Here is a 24208-nt window from a genome sequence, read left to right as displayed (position 1 = left end):
ATTTTCATAGAACCGTAGAATTGTCTGAGTTGGAAGGAGCCCCTAAGTCCAGCTCTAGTGAACAGGGACACCTACAGATCCATCAGGTACTCAGAGCCCTGTCCAGCTTGATCCTGAATGTCTGCAAGGATGGGGCATCCCTCTGGGCAAACTAACCCACAACTTCTACTTTAAATTCTGACTCTCATCAAGGCTGGAAGAGGGATACTTTGCTTATTTCTGTATGTACTTTAAGCAAGCTATTTTGAACAGTAATTTAAAATTATGTGGAGTAACATTCTCCCAGTATTCTCTGTATAATTACATTAAGTTTGTTTTATACCAATCCAAACTTTCTTGGTTTTGGTAGGCTTTACATTTACATACTGGAAAGGCGTGTTTTCTTTTAAAGTCATTCCAAATTACACTGGAGATTTTGACAAAAGCAAAGTTTGCCACTGGGGCCTTTGGTACCAGAGAAGCAATGAAGTTAAACTTGGGTTTTCAGAAAAGCAAATTATTTCAGTACTGAAGTGATGGCAGTGAAAATAAAATGGAGGTATTTTAGCTTATTTCTTTTAAAGCTGATATGTGGAATCAAGTTTTGAGAGTAAACATCTCACTGAAATGAGTGCAGACATTATTCTATCCCAGAGCTGTCAATATGACCATTCCCTTTCTGCTTTACCAATAGTAAAAATAGATGTTGCTCTGGTGACAGAATATTGAGGCCTACAGTGAAAGAAATGCTGTCTGTCTGTTGCTTGGGGCAATGATTTTCAGATTTCATGGTATTGCCTACAATTTCTGAGAGCTGCCTTGTATCTCACATTCTTATTCTGGAGACCAGGGAAGAATGCAGCCTCAGAAGCAAGATATTTTTATAGTCATTTCCATTTTCAAAAAGCGTGTCCTGATTAAATGTTGATGTTCGTTCTTGTGAATGTTGCTTTTGCCTATGGAATATTTTTATTCCCAACAAAACACCATTATTGTATTTTGGACTATTTTTTGAGCAGGGTGCATTTTGGGATAGAGGATGTGACAAGGACCCTACTTGTTTAGATTCGGGGATAGTCAGATTTGAAGAATAATTTGTTTTTTCTGTACTCTTTAGGCCACAGCGCAGATGGAAGAACGGCTGGCGGAGTTTATTGCCTCCAATGCTCCAGAGAACGTGCTGCAATTAGCAGATGGGGTCCTAAGTTTCATCCACCATCAAGTTATTGAACTGGCCAGAGACTGCCTAGATAAATCACGTGAAGGTCTCATTACTTCTCGCTACTTCTATGAGCTGCAGGAAAACTTGGAGAAACTTCTCCAGGATGTAAGTGTCTCGAGAAGTAGAATATATTATGTTGATGGAAGCTGTAGACAAGGCAGAGCTTTGATTTCAGGAGAGGATTCCAGGGGAAGGGCAGCAGGTAGGGGTGTCAGGAGTGCTGTTGATGTGCCATGGGCAGACTTGAGCAAGTTGCTTCACCTGTATACATCTTTGTACAAAGGCTAAATATGCATATGATTAAGTCGAAGGCAGTCTTCACAATTTATGAAAATTGGGTTCATCCAGATGAAGGAAATTACTGAACTTTTCTTTCATGTACTTCAAGACTCTGAATGACTTATTAATTACAATAGTGCCTTCAAGGAGTGAAAACACCACAGTTTGTAGTGTTGCTATAAATTTTTCATAAAAGATTTTCTTGAGCTGAGCTTAATCCAGTTGTGGGTAATTTTTTTTACTACTTCGATGTGTTTTGTGGTGTTCAAAGCATTTGAAAATACACAAGGGGGCACAATTTTAATGCGTGCTCAGTATGCTTCAGCTGCTCATTAAAATTGCTCTTTTCCTTTAAAATAAATTCTAAGAGATTTTTTGAAGTTAATATTATGCTGTAGCTGTTGTGAAGAGTCAGTGCTATTACTTATCGCCGGGTTTGGACCTCTGTTTGGGAACATCTGCCTAATCCTCTGCTTTGACTTAAGGAGGTAGCAAGCTGAAAGTACAGGATTTGCAAAAATCTTGGACTTTCTGTCACTGGGAGAACTAGAATCTGTTCTATATCTATATTATACACTAGAGAAATAAGACCAAGTGGAATCTCAAAATTAAAAAAAAAACCCACGCTCCCAAAACTCCTTCACTCGATGGTATGGTCTGTGCAGTAGGATATAATTTTCTGGTATATTTTTATAAAATGTAGAAGATTGGGAAGGTGACTGCTTGACCACTAGCAGTAGCTCAGGAGCTGTCAGGAAGGCCCACAAATTTTCATACGATTTTACTGTGAAATTCACACAGTAATTTCAAACCACAGAAAGAAAACTCTGTTTAATAGGTTGCAGGTTGAGGCTACTTTATGTTGTGAAAATGCATCCATAAAAGAGAGTAATTGGATATGTAAATAATGAGCTGCTTAAATATACCAAACCAGAAAGCTTTTAAAGTTTTTAGATCTTGGCTTTTGTAATAAAATGCCAACAAATCTCATTAGTTATGGCAAATGAGATACTTTCTTGGTGGGAGCGTGAAATATTGTCTTTTAGTCATTGCTATTGGTTATTGCATCATTGAAATGGTCCTGAAGTAAAAAATGAAATCAAAGATATGGTCTTTATTTTGGAAAGAATAAACTTGGATGCTACGCTTCACATTTAAAATAGTCATTGAAAAATAACAGAATGTATAAAAAAGAACAAGACATTTGATTATTTATATATTGTGCTGAAGAAATGTTTAGATGTTGTACTAAGAGACCTGATGTAGTGGGGAAGTGGTGGTGGTAGGTGGGCGGTTGGAGTGGATGCTCTTGGAGGTCTTTTTCAACTTTAATGATTCCATGCTTCCATTGCCATGGGAGTTGGCTTAGAGGGTGGGATAGGAGCTCAGGTTCCTTCAAAGAAAAAAGGGATAGGAGTTGTTTTCTTGGTCGAAATGCCTCAATGCCAAAGAACAAGGAACGCTATCCAACAGTTCCATGGCTTTATGTAGGCTCAGCCTCTGGGAGGTGAGGGAGTGAAAGACTGCAGGTGTTTCTGTGCATTCAGCAAAAGAAAAAGAAGAAGTTATTGGTATTACACTATGGTCAGTGATACTGCACACTGGAAAATTGATACTCTGATTAGAATTGCTTTCTTAATACAAGCCTAAGTGTAAATTTATTGGGTTTTGGAACCGCAGGTCTATTGTTTTGGTTTCCATCTGTATATTAGTTCAATTACAGTGTTGTGACTTGCATATCCCAGTTACTGGTCCCGTGAAACCCCAGGGGAGGACAGTGATTTTAATTTCATGCCCCAGTGGCTACAGTTAGTGACGGATGGGTCTTTCAGATAAGGGAATCGGTTTGTAAATTACCCCTCGCTTCCTCCCGTGCACGTGTCACTGGCAGTGTGTGCAGGAATGGCATCAGCTTCTCCCACAGCCCCTGAGCTCCTCTCCCCTCCCCTTAAGAGGTGGGAGGGGGACCCTGAAATGACACTGCCAACCTTCAGACAGGCGTGTCGTCATTGGGAGCTGCTAATGAGGTGGCCAGCATCACACCAAGACACATGGAGGCAGCAGTGCTATATAACCCTGTCTGCTCTGGGGACACAGCTTGGACAGCTGCTAAACAAGACATCTGTAGGGATGTCGAAGCTGTCCTGGGGGAGAAGGAAGCAAGAAGACGGAGTGCTGCTGCTGATCTTGGAAGGGCAGCGCTGTGCAGAGATGATGGCTGAGTGGCTGTTCCAAGTTGTGTTTCGTTTTTTGTCATCCTCTACTCTGTTGTCTTGTTTTGTTTTGTTTTCTTTTTGTTTTTCTTTCTCATTTGACAGTCAGGTCCTGGCTTCTTGTTTTCATCACAGACACCTGTCTGCATTGGTTACGTTTTTAAATTATTTTGCCTAAGTTGGGGAAGATGGGAAAGAGAGAAAACAAAAGGATTTGATTAAAAAGAATAGGTTTGCTTCAGCACTATAAACCGATGCCATGAAAAATGTTTTTTTTTGCATAATATGTAGGAGGGGAAATGATTTTCCAATTGCATGTTTCATATAATACAAAGTTGTTATTTTATTTATTCATTACAAAGCAGCTAACCCCTGGTGATCTGGAGTGGCTTTTCAGCTATTAAGGCATTAATTTCTTTATAGAATTTGTATTGTAACCCATGAGTTTGGATAATGCATTAAGGGGCACTGAGTGAATACTAAGCACTTTCATTTTGATTATTTTGTTTTATAATTAGAAAATACCATTTAAAAAAAATCTCAATTTATTTCAATGTTTTCAAACTCTTCTTCTTTATAAGGTTCTTAATGGCAGAAAGCATCTCTGGTGCTTTTTTCTGATGATGGACTAGCAATTAAGTGGTTTTTCTAGCTATGAATTCCTACCTCTCTGTGCTTTATTGTTCTTCCAGGTGATTCCGTGTGTGTTTTGACTTCTTAACCATATATGTCTTTTTCTTAGATGAACAATGCTAAGTGAACCTTTTAATTTCTGCTGCGCATTGATAAAATATTCCTGTAAGCAACTACTGGCTCATTGCCACATTGGTTAAGTTCTGGACTTCGAATTTGTGGCTGTGCTAAAGCCTATTTTTTGACCTTGGAAAGAAAAAGCTAAACTTCATATGAGTGTTTTTGTTGGCTTTTTTCATGTCATTGGAACAATCTTTTATCACCCTACAATGACATATTCTTTTATTTGTGCTTCAGGACTCCTAATGTAACCATAGTTGTTTTGAGCAAAAGAAGAGTTAATAGGGGGCATGTGGGTGTTGATGGTCAAACCTGGCTTTGCTTTTTATTTTACTCATTTTAACGCATTTATTGTTATAAAAAGGCATCTCCCTCCTCCCCCTTTGAAATTAAGTACTGAGTTTATACTCAAGTCCAGTAAATTAAAAGGAGAGGACAAGAGTAAATTATCTGAATTAGGTTTCTATGCGTTCTTTGCTTTGTTTGTGTGCATGGTACACCAGAGCACGCAGTAAAATGCTGGAATTATTAGGCAGGATTTATGAAATGGAATTGAGAGAAAATAAAGTTCAGGCTTTTCATGATGATGAACAAAAGTAGTTCAAATTCCAGCTGAATGCACAGCCTGAAAATAAGTGTAGCTGTTGGTCATTGTCTAGATTTCAGCATCATGTAGAAGGTAACATTGACAATAATCAGTAATCCTGTTTTCATTAAAAATAAAAATGACCACATCGTATCAAATATAACTTATAGGTGATATAATGCAAGCAGAGCCTTTGAAATAGCTCTTGCATGATAAAAAGAGTCAGTTGGAATGGGAAAGCTGTATGTAACTTGGCATTCTTGAGTGAGCTGAGATCATTGCCTGGCCTGTGTCTGTCTTGACTTTGCTGCCGAATTACAGCAACTGAGTTTTGACATATAAAAATGTAGAGTTCTCTGTCAGGGCCATAATGCGATGTGTTGCTCTGCACAGGCCCACGAGCGATCCGAGAGCTCTGAGGTTGCCTTTGTTACCCAGCTGGTGAAGAAGCTGATGATCATCATTGCCCGACCAGCTCGGCTCCTGGAGTGCCTGGTGAGTGTTGCCCCTGGGGGAGAGCACACCTGAGGAGATAGGGAACACAAAGTGTTCAAGAGAAGGCTTTAAATTCTCATGGAAATTAAATTGATTTTTTTTTAATTAAAAAAAAAAAAGTATTAACTCTTTTGCATTAATATAAAAGTATCTTCCAGTGAGGTCCCATTTAACTAAAAAATTTTGGAAGAATCGTGCTCACTGCTGGCAAATGATGAAGTTTGTAGGGTTGAGTTACAGTAATTTAATGATCTTGCTTCACAGCAGCAGTGCTTTTGCACCCAAATGTTGCTTTCCATTTCTAACTGTATCTATTGGTGCAATAAAAGAGATCACACCTGTTTATAATCTTTGCTCTTTCCTTAGAGATCCCATATACCAAACCTGAGCTGACTGGATAATCCACCCCCTACCCTGTAACAGTATTTCTTATACAGAAGGTGAAATATTTTCTGCTGGTAGATTAATAATTTTGTTAACAATTCTATCAGAGATTTCTAATATTGGGATAGTTACAAAGTTAGGTGAATGTGTGCATGGTTTGATTAGAAGTGATATTTGAAAGCAGGAAAGTTTCGTACTGGCTTAACTTGCCTGTCAGAGGGGTCAGAAGACACTTCAGTCCTCTTTAGACCTCTCTCTCATTGGGACTTCTCAGTGACAAAAGTAGGCTGTGGTTCCAGGTTAATGCTTACATTATAATGACTGTATTAGCTGATAGTTTGGTTTTTGTTCATAAAAGTTCCTGCTATCCTTATCGTGTTTTGAATGGCAGATGAACAGCCAGCAGACTGTAGATGTGCACCGTTTTTGCAGAGCAGGGTGAAATGCGTTTCCTTGCTTGCTGATCCCAGAATTAGCTTTGGGTTTTTCTGAGGAATCCAGATAATTCAATCCACTCTCTCTCTCTCTCTCCCCCCTATATGGCAATCTTGTAATTGTAAAGCTGAATCGTGTCCCTCTCTCTCTCTCTGTCTCACCACCATGCTCCAGGAGTTTGATCCTGAAGAGTTCTACCATTTGTTAGAAGCAGCAGAAGGCCATGCCAAGGAAGGACAAGGAATTAAGTGCGACATTCCTCGTTACATTATCAGCCAGCTGGGACTCACCAGGGATCCCCTGGAAGGTGAGAACTCCAGTTTTGTACTCAAAACACTACTGAAAGGATAACCAGATCTCCAGACACTAACTCCTCGTCATCACAAGCTCAAGGAGCCTTTTTTTTTTTTATTAGTTTAATTTCTAGGCTATTTTTCTTTATTTTCCTGTTTGCTGTCAAATTTCAGACTGTCTTTTCCATCCCCATATCTCAGGGGAGCATTGCTGGGTTAAGGACCACGCATCAGAAGTGACAGTTCTTTACTTATGATGTTAATAATGTCTCCCTTTATTATAGCTAACAAAAAAAAAAAGATAGAAAATGGCTTTATGATTTAACTGTTGTCTCTGGGCTGTTGGGCAGTAGAAGTAAATTTACTGTTTCTCTTCCTCCACTGCTGGAGTGCTAGTGAGTTGGAAAACATTCGGTCATCCCATCTGTTGTCCTCTCTGGGAAAAGTTGTGGCTTTTCATGAGAAGCCAGGGCTAGTGCAGATTTTGAAGTGGGGATGTATGTATTTCTACATCTTAAATAGCAGTGAAACTGAAAAGACTAAATTATATCCAGCACGGTGTGTCATCAGAGTAGGAGGAAGAGCGCCTCGTTGCATTGTCTGATAACTGAATACTTCATGTGAGAATAGCAGCAATATTGATGCATGATTCAGTGAAGAGTTTATATATTCTGAATTTTCTAAAGTAGCTCTATTATGAACATAACGTCAGTTAATTGGGAGTTCTCTTAGATATAAAAGTTCTTATTTCCGTTCCCAAAAGATATTTTCCCAGACAGTTTATGATAATTAACATGAATTTCTATTCAGAGCAAGTCTAGTTTGTGATGAAGATGATTTATTTTACTCTTTACAGCTTCTAGAAGTGTTGGATATTGCACTTCAACATTTCATACCCTTTTAAGAAGTCATAAAAATTTGCTTTTTACCTGTTACTTCCAAGTCTGATAAGGTCTGTGAGATTACACTGCTTTTTGGGCCCTGTATGAGTAATGCTTTAGAAGAAAGTAAAAGCTTTTCTTCTAGGTCCCAGAATTGCTAACGGTAACATGAATACGTTGAAAATGTGGAGAGCCCCAGAAGATCCTGACTTTGGAATTTGGGAGATAATATTTGTGTCTGGCGCTTTGCTAACCAACTCTCTCCTATGACAAGTTTTACGAGCACGCATGGCTTGCTCAGCAACAATAGAAAGTGTGACAGAGACTGGAGACTGCTGCAGAATATTTCAGTGATTGAACCGTACTTTTTGTTTCCTCAAGAGAGCATAATTTTAGCATAAATTAGTAGTCTGGATAGGTCTAGTTTAACTTGTACAGTGTTTACCCGAATGACAGTGACAGGTTGACTTCAAGTGAAGAGCTCTTCGGGAAAATTTCTACCAAAGATTGCTAAATGCAATTTAATAGCATTTGTTGAAATCTGACATTAAAGAGAAATTTTCTTTGATCCCTGTCATGGGAGAGAACCTTTCCATCACTAATTCTCCTTACTAAAGTCAAATTTTCTTTAGAAATGTGTGGAGATGTCAAGGTGCCTTATTTCCTTCCTGTAAGGAGGGCACCCAGAAATGTCAGTGATGTCTGTTCAGAGACCAGTAGTTAATGTAGGATTTCGTTCTGCAAACTTTATAGCATCTCCTAAGACAGCTGAGTTGCCTAAACTAACTGCATTTCTCACAGTTAGCTGCTACTCAGCGTTTTGCAGACTCAGACACATTTCATGGAGAGAGGTTGTATGAAATGTAATTCTTTTTCTTTTCTGGAGTACAGAGGTGCCACGGGGCAATATGCATGGAATAGGTTTAGCATTACCTAGCCAGCAGTTCCCCCTACCTTGCATTTGCTGCTTATTTTAGAAACGGACCAGAATAAGTGATGCTGAGATTAGGACAATTAATTATATTCATCTCTATATAAAAGATTGTCTACAGCTTACAGGATGTTAAAGGTCAGCACTGTATAATTGGGGTGACTTTTTATGGAGGGGGGAAGTATGTCCTTCGTAATCTACAAGTACCTATTGAAATCCTGTTTGTCTTGTACAAACAAAGAGAATAGTGTTTGATTGAGATCATTAGGAGTAATCTCTCCTCTTTCTTTTCAGAAATGGCCCAGCTGAATAGCTATGACAGCCCAGACACTCCTGAGACAGATGATTCAGTCGAGGTAAAGCAGTAATACACTCAATACTGTCTGGCACTTTTTTTTTTCTCTGCGAAGAGGTAGTCTGCAATAAAGAATTAATGATAATGCAAAGTAATCTTAATTAAAAGAAGAAAAAAGTGCTGACATTCAGAAGTGCACATTAAAACTAAAATATACACTTATAAAAACGTGCAAATCTCGATAGTGTGGAGGTGAAATCATTCAAGATGCAAACAGGCATTAGCATCAGAATCTGTTGATGTTTCTTCAAGTTGTGCATAAGAATCATTTGGAGAAACTATATTTGCATTTGTAAAACATGATGAGAATTGAAGAGAGATGACATTTGTGCCCTTAGAAAAACTTAGTTATTTAACTTGTTAATATTCAAAGATCTGTAGTTTTTTAGTTTATTTGTATTTATTTTAAATAATATTGAAGAAAAGTCCAAGCCCACTGATTTACTGTGCTAATACTTGTGGAGGGAAGCTGCAGGGCTGCTGGGAATACAAACAGCAATCCTAAAGCTGAGGGGTCTCGAGCTTTAGAAGTGGGTTGAGATTGGATGAATGACGCTTAAAGAAGAAATGGATGGAAAGAAGTGGCATAATAAGTGGAATGAAGTCCTTCCTGCTCTCCTTATTCCCGTTTCTTTGTCTTCTTTCCCCAGAGCCGTGGAGCCTCTGTCCAGTCAAAGAAAACTCCATCTGAAGAAGAGTTTGAAACTATTAAACTGATCAGTAATGGTGCTTATGGGTAAGGCTTTTTTAGGCTTTGCTTTAGTAGAAAATAGCACTATCATTCTACCCAGCAAAGGATCATAGCAAAGCTAAGGAAATGAATGGATTTTGTTGGGTCCAAAATATAGAGTTTTGTAGAGGTCTTGCGTTCCATACTTGTGATGTCTTCTGTGTTTTTGGGTGAGGTGCCATTTCTTTTATGAGCTCAGTATTTCTTATCCTATACCCACCCCCCAGTACCTGGAAGTAGTTTGCAACTGTGACAGCCTTAACGTTGTACTGGACTGATACCCACCCCCTTAGTTTATTGTGGGATTTTATAAACAGTCGTTTTTTTTTAGAAAGGCAGTTTCAAGAGTGAGAGAATTATTTTGTGCCCACTTCTTTACTACTTATCAAGGCCCCCTGGCCTGAATTTCCTTTTGTGCTGAGTGTTTTAGTCCTGTGATTTCTGTTTGTATAAAGGCTACCTGAGTGTGTGTGGGTGACATTCTGTAGTTGCAAATGTTACTTGTGAATCACTCAAACAGCAGGAACATTGATGAAGTCTTTGTTTATAGTTTTCCATTCTTCCATGTATGATTATATATTTGTGAAAAGCTCTTGAAATCAATGCCAAAATTACACTGCTGCTGTAATAGGTCATAGTGTAAGAGTGCTGCTAGATTGTTATTCATTAAATGATCCAGGATGAAGCTGCTGGTCAGTTAAAATCTGAACTAGTTACACAAACCTATCTAGAATTCTAAAGGTGATTCCTGACTCTCTATCATTACCTGGGGTCATTAAGCCATAGCTAAGTAGGTAATAACAACAAAACTTAAGTACATGCTTGAGTATTTTGTTGAAGTGAGTGCATATTTAACAGCAACTTTTTGAAAAACAGTGGGAAAAGTGCATTTTTTGGTCTTTGAAGACACGGTGGAGCATGTTGAAACTCCATATTGTTAGATGAGAAGCTTTTGTATGTTTTCAATCGTATATCCACAGAGCCTCCATGGTTTAAACATAAATTTGTAAAAAGTGGGGAGAGGTGTAGTTTTGCTGTTACTCATTTCTGTCTTCATGCTGGGGTGTGTTTTATAGTCAGCTGCTTGTGAGACAAAATACCATGTTAAATGTAATGTACTCCAGAGAAAAGGAAGCAAGTACTGATTCAATCGGGCAGGCAAACTGGATGAAAATTTTATTTCCAAACTATATTATTAATGTGCAGGAATCTAATGATTTGCAAATGATAGAAATGTAAGAGATATTGAAGGCAATCCCTCGTGACAGTGTTGCATCAAGTTAATTTTATGGAATTTGGAAAGTAATCATGCTGATTTCATACATTTTTTGGTCTTTCTTTTTTATTTAGTGAAATGGTGACTATATTGTTGAAAAATACAAGCCCCATTGCACCAATGCTTAATGAAATTCATTATATTTATGCCTGAAATATCTTTTTCTTAATCACATCAACAAAAATGCTCCAGAATTCTCAAAGGCAGAGTAGAGTTTTGGAAGGAAGCGTTGTGGTGTTTCTCCTTTTCCATGGCAGATTGGCAATGAGATGAGATTTTATGGAATCACAGATAAGTCAGTCAGGATGCATCCAGAAGAGTTATCATCCACTGTTTTTTGTTGATTTTTTAAACAGTTCAAACAGAAAGTTGAACTTTTCCTCTTGGTATGTGATTTTCTAGAGCGGTGTATTTGGTGCGCCACAAGACCACCCGCCAACGTTTTGCCATGAAGAAGATCAACAAACAGAACCTAATTTTGAGAAACCAGATCCAGCAGGCTTTTGTTGAGAGAGATATCTTGACGTTTGCTGAGAACCCCTTTGTAGTCAGCATGTTCTGCTCCTTTGAGACCAAGCGCCATCTGTGCATGGTTATGGAGTATGTGGAAGGTATGTTTGTCATGACCTACAAAGAGCAGAAGGCTTTTAGCATACACGTAGCATGTATACAGCATGTTTCATCATAAGGTGCTGTTTCCAGGTGATATGTACCTTTGGTTGTAATACTGATGAGCACGCTGCTCTGATTGCAGTAAATGGGAAGAATATCTTAGGTGTGTGCTGTTCTTTTCTTCACGTAGAGTGAGTTTAATCAACCCTGCAGCTACAAGGGAGGTCATGATGCCCTTTTAGGGAAGAGTATATGGACTGTTTGGGCTGGAGAAGTGAGTCATTCTACCCCTAGTATAGCCTGGCAGAAGGAGATCCTCAATTTGTGAATCCAGGTGATTAATCCAATCTGATCACAGTGGGGCTGAGGAATCATAAAGCTGCATGTAGAAAAGTTCTTGGGGTCAGAAGTCAGCATGAACTTTGCAGTCCTCACTGGAAGGAGAGCCTCCTGCTCTCTTAGGGGATGGTGTGGCTGAATCTATAACATGCTTGGCGTTTGAGGAAGATAGTTAAGAAACATCACCGTACAGTGTAATCTTAGCTCCTTACCAGCCTTTTTAAAAATACAATGTTTAATGCTGTTCTGTTATTTTTTTCTTATTTATCAGAATTTTATTCTAAATGTATTTTTGGTAAGTGATTTATTTCCAATGTTGGCTAGGATTAATTTCTTGACCAAAAGGGCCTTGCTTGACCAGATGTTTATGACAAGCATACTTACAGTTACTGTGTTAGTGCTCTTTCAAATAAATTAATGCAATGGAAACTGATACAGTGGCATTAAAAAAAATTAAATTAATTCATGTTTTCAAGTAGAGATGAAAATTCATTGAAATGTGTGTGCAGTGTTCCTTAAGGAACTCGGATTTGGGAGCCCACAAACGTAATTTCCTAAGTATCATCGTGTCCAGTGGTGTGGCTGCTTCTCCTTGCATGTGAAGAGCCATTTAGTAGTTGTAGCAGTTCACTTGCTCCTTTAAGCACCTTCTATATCAGTAGTATCTGTCACAGTGGTGGAAAGCAAAGAAATTCGTACAGAGGCAAAATGAACCTTTTCTCAAGGCTTGCGTACAGATTGGAAATGGCACCTGCACAGTTGTTGAGCTCAGTGTTTCTAGAAATTAACTGAGGTTCACAGGAGAGAAAGGAATCCTGATATGTTGTAACGATGATAAAGGTGAGGCCACAAGAATCTCAGATTGAGGCCCAGCTGCTTTTTTTCAGCTCTTGTGCTCGATTATGTTTGTTGTGTTGTGCCATTTTAGAATAGAAGAAACATGCCAAATGTACCTGGATCTCTGTTTTCCTAAGCTTTTAGTATTTATTTGAAGCTCAAGATGGAATTGAGGAACAGTTTTGAATTCCACATAACAAGGTTGAAAGAGACAGATTTTAGAAAACTCACTGTAGTTATCTAGTACTGTAGTGCCATGGCCGTTCTGTTTTGTTGCTGACACTTGCCATTTCACTGTGCCATGTTTGGAACTTTCTTCCAGGAGGTGACTGTGCGACACTTCTCAAGAACATTGGTGCTCTACCTGTTGATATGGCGAGGATGTATTTTGCTGAGACTGTTCTAGCATTGGAGTACCTACACAATTATGGGATTGTTCACCGTGACCTAAAACCTGACAAGTAAGTCTTGAACTCTTCCAAAGCTTTAGGATGAGATCCCGTTCCTCAAAGCCTTTTTCCCTGGGCAAGGGGCCATGGTGTATAGTATAGCATAGATTTATATATACAGTATAGATTTTTGATGATATCTAACATGCGGGTGGTTTTAGGGAGTCTCTTGCTACTGATGTGTAGAACCAAGCAGACTCTGTGAAGGAATAAGAAGAACATCTTCAAATATTGCCTTAGAGCTGTTGCTGCATTGCTGAGGTATGGCAGAAGGCATTCTGAGTACTGTCAACCTTAGCTGCTCCATGATATTCAGTTTCATGGGAGGTTCATTCCAGGAGTTTAGGAGAACACTGAGAATATGCTTAGCATTGTCTCGTGTTCTAATATTTTTAATTCATTTTGGGAAACAACTAATTGAATGTTGGATTATTTTGCTTCTCTTTCTTCTAGTCTCCTGATAACTTCCATGGGTCACATTAAACTTACAGACTTTGGACTGTCTAAAATTGGGTTAATGAGTCTTACAACTAATCTTTATGAGGGACACATTGAGAAGGATACCAGGGAATTTCTGGACAAGCAGGTAAGCTTGAGCTTACTGTTTTTACAATAGGATGAAGAAATACAAGTCCATTCTTCTGCCTGTGTACAAATTTGTTTTCTTTTTTTGTTTCAGCTTCTTGTTTTGAAGTGATGTACTTCAGCTCTTAGTTTGGGACACCAAAGGTGTGCCCTGGGCTGCAGTACAGGTCTCAGTGGTTCTTTTAGGGATGTAACACAGTTTTTGTTGGGAGGTTGCTTCACAGTCTCCCCCTTCTGGTGTTTAGAAAGTTCATGGCAAGTTCCTGTAGGTTCTTGTAATTTTTCTGATGGTTTAAAAATTGATTTTCATTGTCGTGGTGTTTACTAGGGTCTCTTTCTTCCTTAGCCTTCCTTCATTTAGCTAGGCTTAACCAGACAAGTTCTTTTAGATATGGGATAGATATTCCTTTGATGAATTAATAGCTCTTTCATGCACCTATTTCAGCTTGAATTGATCTTTCCTGGGCATATTTAGCAGGAACTATATTGTATATTCTGGATACAGGTTTCTGGTGCCACAGATAATGGGATTAAAAAATGCTTATCTCTTCTGAAAATACCTAGGATCACAGCAGAATTTTCTTGTTTTTCTGTGCCAAGTGTTAATTCATTATCATCCTGTGGTAAACTAACAGCACACACGGGACCATGTCTTCTTTTGCTTCTGAATCATGGTATTTTTGTAACAGGTGTTCTGTGGTCACTAGTTCATGCTCTTGCATTTTGCAGTACTGTATTTTTTACAACTGTTCTGCTACTGTTGTTGTTTTGAAGCCCAAGGCAACCTAGTTCTTCCAACATGAGGTCTTTAGCCATTGTGCCAGCTGTACATCCCAAGTTTTAATGATGAAGCTTATCACCATGCTGTGTAGCTAATTCTGCATCTGTGGAACCAAATTCTGCTAATGCAGAGAAGTAGGAGTTCTGTCAAAATTCAGACCCTGATACATACAGCCATACCAGTAGCAATCCATCAAGCAGATAGACATATACACGCAGAATGTGATTTGAATTTGACAATCTGTAGTCTGATTGCTTTCTTCTGTGTTTCTCTTGAGGTCTGTGGGACTCCAGAATACATTGCACCAGAAGTGATCCTCCGGCAGGGCTATGGCAAGCCAGTGGACTGGTGGGCCATGGGAGTCATCCTGTATGAGTTTCTGGTTGGATGTGTTCCTTTCTTTGGTGACACACCCGAGGAGCTGTTTGGACAAGTGATCAGTGGTATGTTTCTGTTCTGCTCCGTATTTGCTGTGAATTAAATCCTTGAAAATACTGAGGTTCGATAGCTTGCTCAGATAAGACCAGATGTAAAGCAAAGGCTTTTTAATTTTCAAGCATTCGTGTTGAAGTAACATCTGTCTTAATTCCAGCTATTGAAAATTGTTGAGTACTACCTAGCTAAATAATTCTGTCATTTCTCAATGAATATGCCGTTGAAAACATTTCCTATTGGGAATGCTTTCTGAAACAGTATATTTTTAACACACTTGGCAAATGTCCTTTGTAAAAAGCGAATTTCAGTGAAGAAGAAAATTTAATGTATGAAATGCTTACCTGCGAATTGTTCACTCTGTTCCAAGTCTAACTAGTGTGGAATGTGTGGGCATGAGATACAGCCACAGTATTGTCAGTGTCATTGTTTATGGATTGTCATGGAAGTCCCATTTCATACTTCATTAATAGAGTTCTTAATGCTTTTTTTTCCTCCACAAGCAGTGCTTGGATTGACAGCAGCTCTAGCTGAGGCTGGATTTTATGCATTTTGGAAAATGTCAATGCTTGAATTATGTTAAGTATGCAAGCTGCTGAATTCAAGGTATTTGCAATTCTGGGGAAGTACTGAGCGCTGCATTTTACGGTGTAGGAATGTGAATGGTTATTCAAATTGGTCGTGAAGCAGGTAGAAAATGTCAAGTCTTTTTTTGTCCCCAGATGAAATTGCCTGGCCAGAAGGTGATGATGCACTGCCACCAGATGCCCAGGACCTCATTTCTAAGCTCCTCCGCCAAAATCCTCTGGAAAGAATGGGGACAGGTAAGGGCCCAGGGTATCGGAAAAAAACTAGCCAGAAGCGTGAAAAGAAGCTACTGTGGCTGTGAGGCACAACACTCTATGTTGAAAAATGCTGGTATAGAGCTGGGGAAAGGTTTATGGTGGACTTGATGAAGCTCTTGGGTTGCCCAGGACGGGGCTGGATGGGGCCCTGGGCAGACTCATCTGGGGGAGCAGCCAGCCCACGGCAGGGACTTGGAGTCTGATGGTCTTTAAGGCCCCTTCAAACCCAACCTTTCTATGATTCTATGAAATACTACTGTCTTGTCTGGAAAACAAGGAAAAGGCACCATCAAGTTTACAACATAACTTCTCAAATCTCTGCTGTTCTAGTTAAGGCTTGAGGATTTTGCCTCGGTTTGAGCAGCACATAATCATATTTCTTTGCGATTGCTTCGACTGGGGGCTTAATCCCCTACAGTGATGTGAACTCATGGCTGTAATAAAATACATGAAAACTTCCATGTTCTTAGAGAGCTGTACTGGAGAGTCCTCCAAACATATGGCAGAGTCTGAAAATCTCTTTGGCAAAGTCAGATGTGTATGTTAATCTTTTTGTATTATAATATCAGATTTAAAATTTTACAAGCCAGTGCTTCTCATTTCCTGGTAGTAAAGAAATATCGATGAACTTTTAACAGCCCTCTTGTTTTAGTCATTTGTCCAACACGGTGGCTTCACAGGACAGGTTGCTTGTTTCATAGACATCATTTGTCTGATTTAATTTTGGATTTTTGATTGGAAACCATAATTTAAGGATAAAACAAAACTAAGCTGTATAGCAATTACAAAAGACATGTATTCAGCAGGCCTAACACATGTACATATGAGGGCGATGAATAGGTCATGAATTAATAATATAATGAGATGCTTTCCATATTTTGTTTTCTACTTCAAATCCATGTACTTGAAAAATATTTCTGTCTTGGAAAAGATGCAGAGTTTCTTGCCTTACAAAACGAGTTGATGGACTGATTTTCTGATTTCTTATATACCTGTAATGCTGAAATTGCTGTTCCACTTGGCATCTTTTACTGCCACTGGCACTCAGCAAACCTTTCATCTCTTTTCTTCTGCTATTCTCTTTTTTAAAAAGACAGTGGCATCTTCTATGAATATTAATTTCATCTGGAAAAAAGAAAAAAAAAAACCACATGCTAGCAGGCAGATAATCCTTCTTAGTTTTTCCTTTTGTGTACTCACGAGGTTAATAACTTAGAAGATAGTAGTTAAAAGATACTAATTCAGGAAGATAAGTAAGCCCCTGCCTTGATCTAAGCAAATGGATGAGTTTATTTGTGAAAATGGAGCGACTCACATGCTTAGTATCTTACTTAGTTTGCTCTTTTTATTTAGCTTTGAACAAGGTGGTATTTAGAGTTTGGAAAATTTAAATTAAGATGTTAATTAGTTCTTAATCTTGCAATTTGCTGTAGTATGTAATAGCAGATGTTGTCTTCCAGCCAGTTTAGTCACGTGTTGTCATTAAATATGAAGAGGAGGTAGGAAGGGGGAAATCTCATTGAGGTTTTACCCTGTATAACTACTTTGGTAGAAGGATGAGTTGTTTCTTAAAATTCCTGGAAAAAGCGTGACTTAAATGTACTCAGGTACATTCTTGTAGACTCTTGATATTTCTAGGGTTTGTTTTTCTTGTTATGCAAATGCCGAAAGAAATACTGTGCAATAAAAGATTCCTCTTTCAGGTAGTGCCTTTGAAGTGAAACAGCATCGGTTCTTTAAAGATTTGGACTGGAATGGATTACTTCGGCAGAAAGCTGAATTCATCCCCCAGTTGGAGTCCGAGGATGACACAAGCTATTTTGACAGTAAGACTGAAGATTAGGCATAAACTGCATCATATTTTTTGTGCCTACTTCATTTCTGAAATTGTCAAAGATAAGTCATTGTTAGAAATTGAATAGAGTGCTGGATGAAAATTACTTCAGAAAGTTTCTGCAGAATGCCACGTAAGGCTTCTTTGAAAGTAAATGAGTTTTAAATGAAAAAACGTTGCTGTTGAAGTCAATTGGCCTCTCATCAGTGCCTGTGAACTTGCCAGCCATGGCCCTGCAGTGAGATGCTGTATTTGTTGTGCTGGGTTTATCACAGTACTTCCAAAGCATTTGGTGTATACAACTTCCCTGAGCTTTTGGACAGTATTACTTTTCCCTATCAACTGTTTTCAGCTAACCCAACAAAAAAACACATCCTGGTTGGGGGGGGAGGCTTTTAGGGTAGGGGTACGGGTAGAGGAGGGGGTCTCTCATGTAGGTATGACTGTCAAGACCTGCTCTGCAGGTTATTGGGATGACTTTGATGCAAGCACTGTGTAAGGGCTGGGAGTCTCACATCAAGAAGTATCTCACACAGACATTGATAAAGGCTGTCATTGCTGTTATAAGCCCTACTGTAGAAAATTTTAGAAGTTATAAAAGTAGCTTTCTGGCTGATACAGTGCAGTAAATTTGGCTTGGTACAGCTATCAGCTTTCTGTAGCCAAACTTATTAATGTCCCCCTTTGCGAAATCTAATGTGGCTGGCTTAGAATTACAGTGCTGCAAATCTCATAGCACAAAATCTCTTTGGAGGCAGTTTAGATTTTTTTGCATTAAAAATAGCTTTGCATATTGGCTGCTTGCCAGTTTTCTTTCATAAAATCTAATCCTTTTCTAGTTCTGGAAGGGAGAAGAGGAAATATTTTGAGGGGTAAATATTTTTATTTTTTTAAAGAAAGCTTGCATCTGTGTAAGCGGGGCAGGCTTCTTGCAATCATTGGAAATTGGGGCAGAGAATTATTTCCTTGTTTCCTTCCATAGAATTGTATGCCTTAGGGAAGAAATATTCTTACTACAAAAGGTCTGCAGGATTAGACACACACAGAATTTGTGCTGAGTATCAGCATTTCGAGCATAATGTAGCTGATGATATAAGATAAATTCAGTAGGAAAGAGGTATTCTTTGCTGGTATTTGTACAGGATGAGCAAAACTGCCAGAGTATGTTTCATTATTATAGAGAATACACATAATGGCGTATGAACATTTAAAGTTCATTGTAGGTAGACAAGTAGGAATTGATGTAAAGGTTGTTCTGGGGTATGCATGCGTTGCTTGAGGTATATCAACACGTGCACTGATGAAATCTGCCATGTCTGGTTCACAGCCCGTTCTGAACGGTACCAACACCTGGATTCAGAAGAGGAGGAGGACACTAATGATGATGATCATGTGGAAATTCGGCAGTTTTCCTCATGCTCCCCAAGGTTTAGCAAGGTAGGAGCATGCTGCCTTGTAGAAAACACAAATCTGGAGAGGAACGCTATTTTAGAGGCTTTGGTGTTTCATATGAGGTAGATTTTTAATCATGAAGGTAATATGAGGGAATCACACAGTGTTGAGTATTTGCTGAGGAAGGAGAGAACTGTGTATGTATTTGTTAGCTCTGTGGTAGCTTGTGGCCTGTTAGAAGGTGGGTGCAGGCACTGCAGAGGTCTTTCCTGCATCTGAGTGATGTTTTTACTAGTGACTTGGATGCTGGCATAGGTAATGTCCAAAGCTTGTTTGCTTTGAACGGTGCCGTTCTAAAAAGGCTATTCTAATAGGTGTCAAGGTGGTATTAGGGTGAAAACTGATGTTGTCATTTTGGAGTAGTGGTCTAATATCAAAGGGATCCCATGCAGTAAGAGGAAATGCAGTTCTACACCTGTGCTATTCATTGTTTTGAACAAAAGGTGAGGTGACAGTTTGAAAGAAAAGGATTGTGTGTTAAATATGCCAGACTATTGAAGCAAAAAGCAGCTATTATAAGGAGCAAGAAAGAATGTTTTTTGCAGGGCAAATGAAGTAATCGTTTCTACATGCTTAGTAGTAGGTACAGCTTAGCTAGAGTGCTTTGTCCTGTTCTGGACAATGTTCTTAAAAGTAAATGTGGGCCAGTAAAGAGAGTCCAGAGGAAAGCAAAAAGAATTATACAAGGTCTACAAAGAATAAAACCAAAAAAATTTCCAAATATTTATGTTCTAGAAGGAAAGGGTGTACATTATTTTTCCTGTTCTACCCAAAATAGGTATGGAAACATGAGTGCAAAGGAGTTGTGTGATAGATGGTAAGAAGTTTCCAATGTTGAAAATTAATTAAGCACTGGATTGCTTGGGGAACTGCTAGATTTCCATCACTGGTGGTTTTTAAGAACAGGTTGGAGAAACAACTGCCAGGTGATTAAAAGAGAGTGGTTCTGCTTTGAGGCAGGGGAATGGACAGGATGCCCTGAGGATGCTCCTTCTAGCCACACTTTCTGGATTCAGTGAGCCTTACTCAGGACTGTGCAGGTCTCATTTTATTTCAGGTGATCTGAAATCAAAACAAAACAAAACAAAATATTATTCCAGGCATTTCATAGTAGTACAAGTCCACTATTAGCTTGGATAAAACAAAGTGTGTTTGGAGAGAGGCAGAAGGGAGAAGAAATGCTCTTTTAAGGCCAGCCTGCTTTGTGTACAGTATTCCCACGTCTTGGGGAGAAGGAAGTAGGCATTTTGTTTAGGGGTGCTGAGAGATTTCAGTTCTTCATGACAGTTTCTCCAGGTTTTCACTGTAGAAGTCAATTTTGAAGCACTATTTCATTCTTCTTTGTCCTCAGATGGGCTACAGTAGCTTAAGTAGCAGTTACTATTAATTTTATGGAGTTGCTCCTGATTTACATAACCAAAAGCATGTTTAAAATTGGACCTGAGGATTAGTTGGGATTTTGAAAAAGTTCTTGTGAGCATTTAAGAGTTTCTTTTTTCTGTCTTTTCTCACCACGAGTATTATTCTTCTGTTAGAATGAAGTTTTTCTTTAGGGTTCAACGTTTTTGCCACAAAGAGAAAAAGTTCACTTTTAATGAATTTATTTTAAGACCTGGAAAATTATACAGCGTTTGTAATGTGGGAGGCATAAAAGGCTCATTATATTTTGAAATTCTTGTCTGACAATTCAGCCATATGATTTATTAATAGTTATCTTGTTGATGCTCTGAATTTTTAATAACATTATTTTCATTAATCTCTTCTTATGTAAATTAGGTCCACAGTCAAGTGTAGTTTTAAAAGGATGGATTTTTTTTTTTTTGCTTAATCATTTAATTATTTAAAGACGGCTGTAAAACCAAGAAAGGCACTTTCATTAAGCTGTCAGCATTATAGTAGATTCCTTGAGGAGGGCAGGACTTTTTTGTTCTGAAAGAAGCTTGGGGCAATGCTGATAGACTGCTGATAATGAAATGGGGTCATGAGCACGATGCCTATCACTGAATTGAATTTGTGTAGTAAGATTTCAAGATTCAGATGCCAGCCTTCCAGACTGGTGGAGTCTGCTTGAGGAATTTTTCTCCATAGATCTGAGAGCTGTTATAAACAAACATCAATTAGTTTCCATAAAAATCTTAGTATTTCTGTAGTGCACTGGCTGTTTTCAGAGGGCAGATTTTGGGTGCTGCTGTAGAAAAGCACATTTATTTAACACTTCTGAAGGTTGTCTTTTTCCTTTTCTCCCTGGCACACTTTGAGCATGTCACATCTGCACTCTGTTCTTTTGTCAAAGAGCATTGCCACATTCACACTTCTCAAAATGGAAGACATTCCCTTGAAAAGGTTGTGCCCCTTGATCAGAAGACTCCAGGTAAGTATGGGTTCTCTGTACAGAAGGATCTTCTGCTATGTGCAGGTGTACAGCAGCATGGAACGCCTTTCCATCCACGAAGAGAGGAAAACTCCACCTCCAACTAAACGAAGTCTGAGTGAAGAGAAGGATGACAGGCTGGACAGCCTGGGTGGCTTGAAAAGTCGGGACCGCAGCTGGGTGATTGGGTCTCCTGAAATGTAAGTCCAGCAGAACTCAGTACTTGCTTTTCTCACAGCGTATGACCTGTGCCAAAACTTTCTGTGTCTGCTGTTGGGTCAGGAATGATTCATGTGATAATTTTCTACAGGTGAAACCCAATGAGTGGAATAAATAGCTGAAAACAAATGTGTAGAAATGATATAATCTGTACATGTATCCAGTTAAGTACTTATCTCTCCTAAATTTGTAGCAAATACTTTAAGTTAATCTAAAGGGATTCTAATTTTCAGTAAAGCATTTGTTTGTGGAAATACTCATCGTGTTGGAGATGTACCAACAACAGATTTTTCTTCAACATGAGAGAATCCAGACTCCGTTCTTTTTTGTCATTTGTCACAAATTAGAGAAACCGTTAGGACTGTCCAAAGTTTCCAAAGTTCAGAATATCTCCCCAAAAATCTTTTGTTCTAATAAAAAACATCAGGAAAATATACAAGTGCTCAGAATTTGGATAGCCACCATGTTTCCAGCATAACTGAAATAACTGTCAAACTTGTCTTCAAAAAGGGCGCTCTCATTTTGTACAACTTCTGTAAAGCTTTTACACTAAGATTTGGCATTGGAAAGATCATAAAATGTGGTTGTGATCTAGTCTGTATGACTCCATTCAAAAAACATTTTATAGATTATGCTTTTAACTGGTGTTCTTGAACCAGGCCTTCCTAGCTTGGAAGTTCACAGCCGCTTTGAAAGAAAAATTAATGTTATAATTAATTAATTATTATAATGTAATAACAAAAGGAATGTGGATGGTGATGTATATTTTCCAATTCTGAATTTTGTAATATTTGTTATTGCACTATATATTTTTTCTTCAGTTTTATTCCTTGCTTTCTAAGAAGCTTAACAATGGAATATATTGGAAATCTAAACTCAGGTGATGCCCTCGAAACTTTGCTGTTTTATGTCCTAATGGTGCTGCTCATTCTCGTAACTTCCCCTTAAAGTGGCTTCAGAGGTGTGAGCTGGGTACTCTTTTCTCCTTTAAAATTCACTATGCCACTGCTTTAACGGAGGGGCTCTGTCTTGTTTCTCTCAGACTGCGTAAGCGCCTGTCTATGTCCGAATCCTCGCACACAGAGAGTGACTCCAGCCCACCCCTGACCGTCCGCCGCCGCTGCTCAGGGCTCCTCGACATGCCCCGCTTCGCCATCTCTGCTGAGGATGAGGGAACCATGCTCAAAAGGCCACAGTCAGAGGGGATGCTCCTATCAGCCGTGCAGTCTCCGGTTCCCATTCCGGAACAGCCCGTGGAGCATGAGATGCAGTTGGAGGGTGATGCTGGGACCACCCCCCCCTGCATGGCCGTCAGCAGCACCGCAACGCTGACAGGTATGATCTTTTATTTCAGTCCTTCACTTAAAATAATGTTAAATGTTGAACTGGCATCTGGTAGCGTTTGGGACTGGTGCTCTGAATTGTTATTTTTGTGGTACTTCCTGCTTTACTTAGTATGCAGAGCAGCAGTGCCCACTTAAAGAACAATGATCAATGTTTTGTTCTGTCCTCATTGTTCAAAATGTGCCCCTTAGGCTTTATTTATTGCACACTGTTCAAAACTTGCTTTTGAAGACAGAATGATTAATTTCCCTTGTGAACTTGCAGTGATGCTCACCCCTTTAATTTCTGAGCACCTTGTAAATTCTAATTAATGTATTTTCACAGTGCCCCTTGAAGGTATCGGATGGGGAACTGAGGCACAGAGCTCATGTACACCCCCAGCATCTGCTGATGCTGCATGCCCAGGCTGATGCTCAAGATTACTTTGTGTTTTGTATATAATTATAGAAGGTTAAGTAATTCAAGACTAAATTGCAGTGGTACACAGAAGGGGGCAAATTAAGGTTGTCTTTCCAACTGCGTTTTTGCTTTCCCTGGCTTTAGTACCTTCATATCCTCTTAAAGTGTCTTTTTTATGCACCAGCTCCAATAAAACCTGGTTCTGCTATTACGGGCAGGTTTTAACTTAAGGATTGACTGTTCTTGCTGATTGTAAAAATGGAGCACTTTCCATAAACCTGTTTACATCCATGAACAACTCCATCAAAATGGCTTGCTTGCAGAACTGCAGCGTGGATTTAGGATTCGTGTAACTGAAGCAACGTGATTTCATTAGTGAGCTTTTCCAACAGAATTGAAGCCGCTAATTTTCTGTGTTCAGAATGACACCATTTCTGTAAATAAAAATTCAAGCCCTGGGGTTTCTTCTTAGGAAAATTTACTCTTGGACTACATGTAAACATGACTTTGATTTAATGTATTTTGCCTGTAGGGGAATAGACTGTTAGGAATTCCCTGCGGTTCTAATCTGTTTTAATTTAAACTGTAGCTGGGAGCACTGCAGACTTGTCTGATCCACGCGCTCGCAGTAATAGCAACGAAGGCCCGGACTTCAGCACTCCTAAAGCCATCAGCGACTTGGCGGTGCGGCGGGCACGGCACAGGTTGCTCTCTGGGGAATCGAGCGAGAAACGCACCTCAAGACCGGTCAATAAAGTGATTAAATCGGCCTCCGCCACTGCCTTGTCCCTCATGATTCCCTCAGGTAAGAAGTGCCTTGTGCTAGGCGTGGTGAGAACCCACCAGCACGGCTCAGCAGATTCGCTGGCAGGAGGGGACGATCTGAGCCGCTGCTCA

General features: G+C 39.2%; 1 protein-coding gene across 10 annotated transcripts in view; it reads left to right on the top strand.

Moving 5' to 3' along the window:
- MAST2 (microtubule associated serine/threonine kinase 2) overlaps positions 1 to 24208 on the top strand; it is a 161103-nt gene that overhangs the window by 128491 nt on the left and 8404 nt on the right. For all 10 annotated transcript variants that reach the window (XM_065739512.1, XM_065739503.1, XM_065739486.1 and 7 more), the window contains 15 exons: positions 1097 to 1306; positions 5426 to 5527; positions 6521 to 6653; positions 8746 to 8807; positions 9457 to 9542; positions 11215 to 11423; positions 12923 to 13061; positions 13503 to 13635; positions 14693 to 14858; positions 15570 to 15671; positions 17396 to 17518; positions 18854 to 18963; positions 21395 to 21549; positions 22611 to 22903; positions 23901 to 24116. In XM_065739512.1, coding sequence (XP_065595584.1) covers positions 1097 to 1306; positions 5426 to 5527; positions 6521 to 6653; positions 8746 to 8807; positions 9457 to 9542; positions 11215 to 11423; positions 12923 to 13061; positions 13503 to 13635; positions 14693 to 14858; positions 15570 to 15671; positions 17396 to 17518; positions 18854 to 18963; positions 21395 to 21549; positions 22611 to 22903; positions 23901 to 24116 — 2239 coding nt within the window. The remainder of the gene's footprint in view (positions 1 to 1096; positions 1307 to 5425; positions 5528 to 6520; positions 6654 to 8745; positions 8808 to 9456; positions 9543 to 11214; positions 11424 to 12922; positions 13062 to 13502; positions 13636 to 14692; positions 14859 to 15569; positions 15672 to 17395; positions 17519 to 18853; positions 18964 to 21394; positions 21550 to 22610; positions 22904 to 23900; positions 24117 to 24208) is intronic.

Source organism: Cyrtonyx montezumae, unplaced genomic scaffold (genome assembly GCF_038088225.1).
Source record: "Cyrtonyx montezumae isolate F1298 unplaced genomic scaffold, pur_monq_1.0 scaffold_1, whole genome shotgun sequence".
NCBI classification, from domain to species: Eukaryota; Metazoa; Chordata; class Aves; order Galliformes; family Odontophoridae; genus Cyrtonyx; species Cyrtonyx montezumae.
This window is presented reverse-complemented; position numbering and strand designations above follow the sequence as displayed.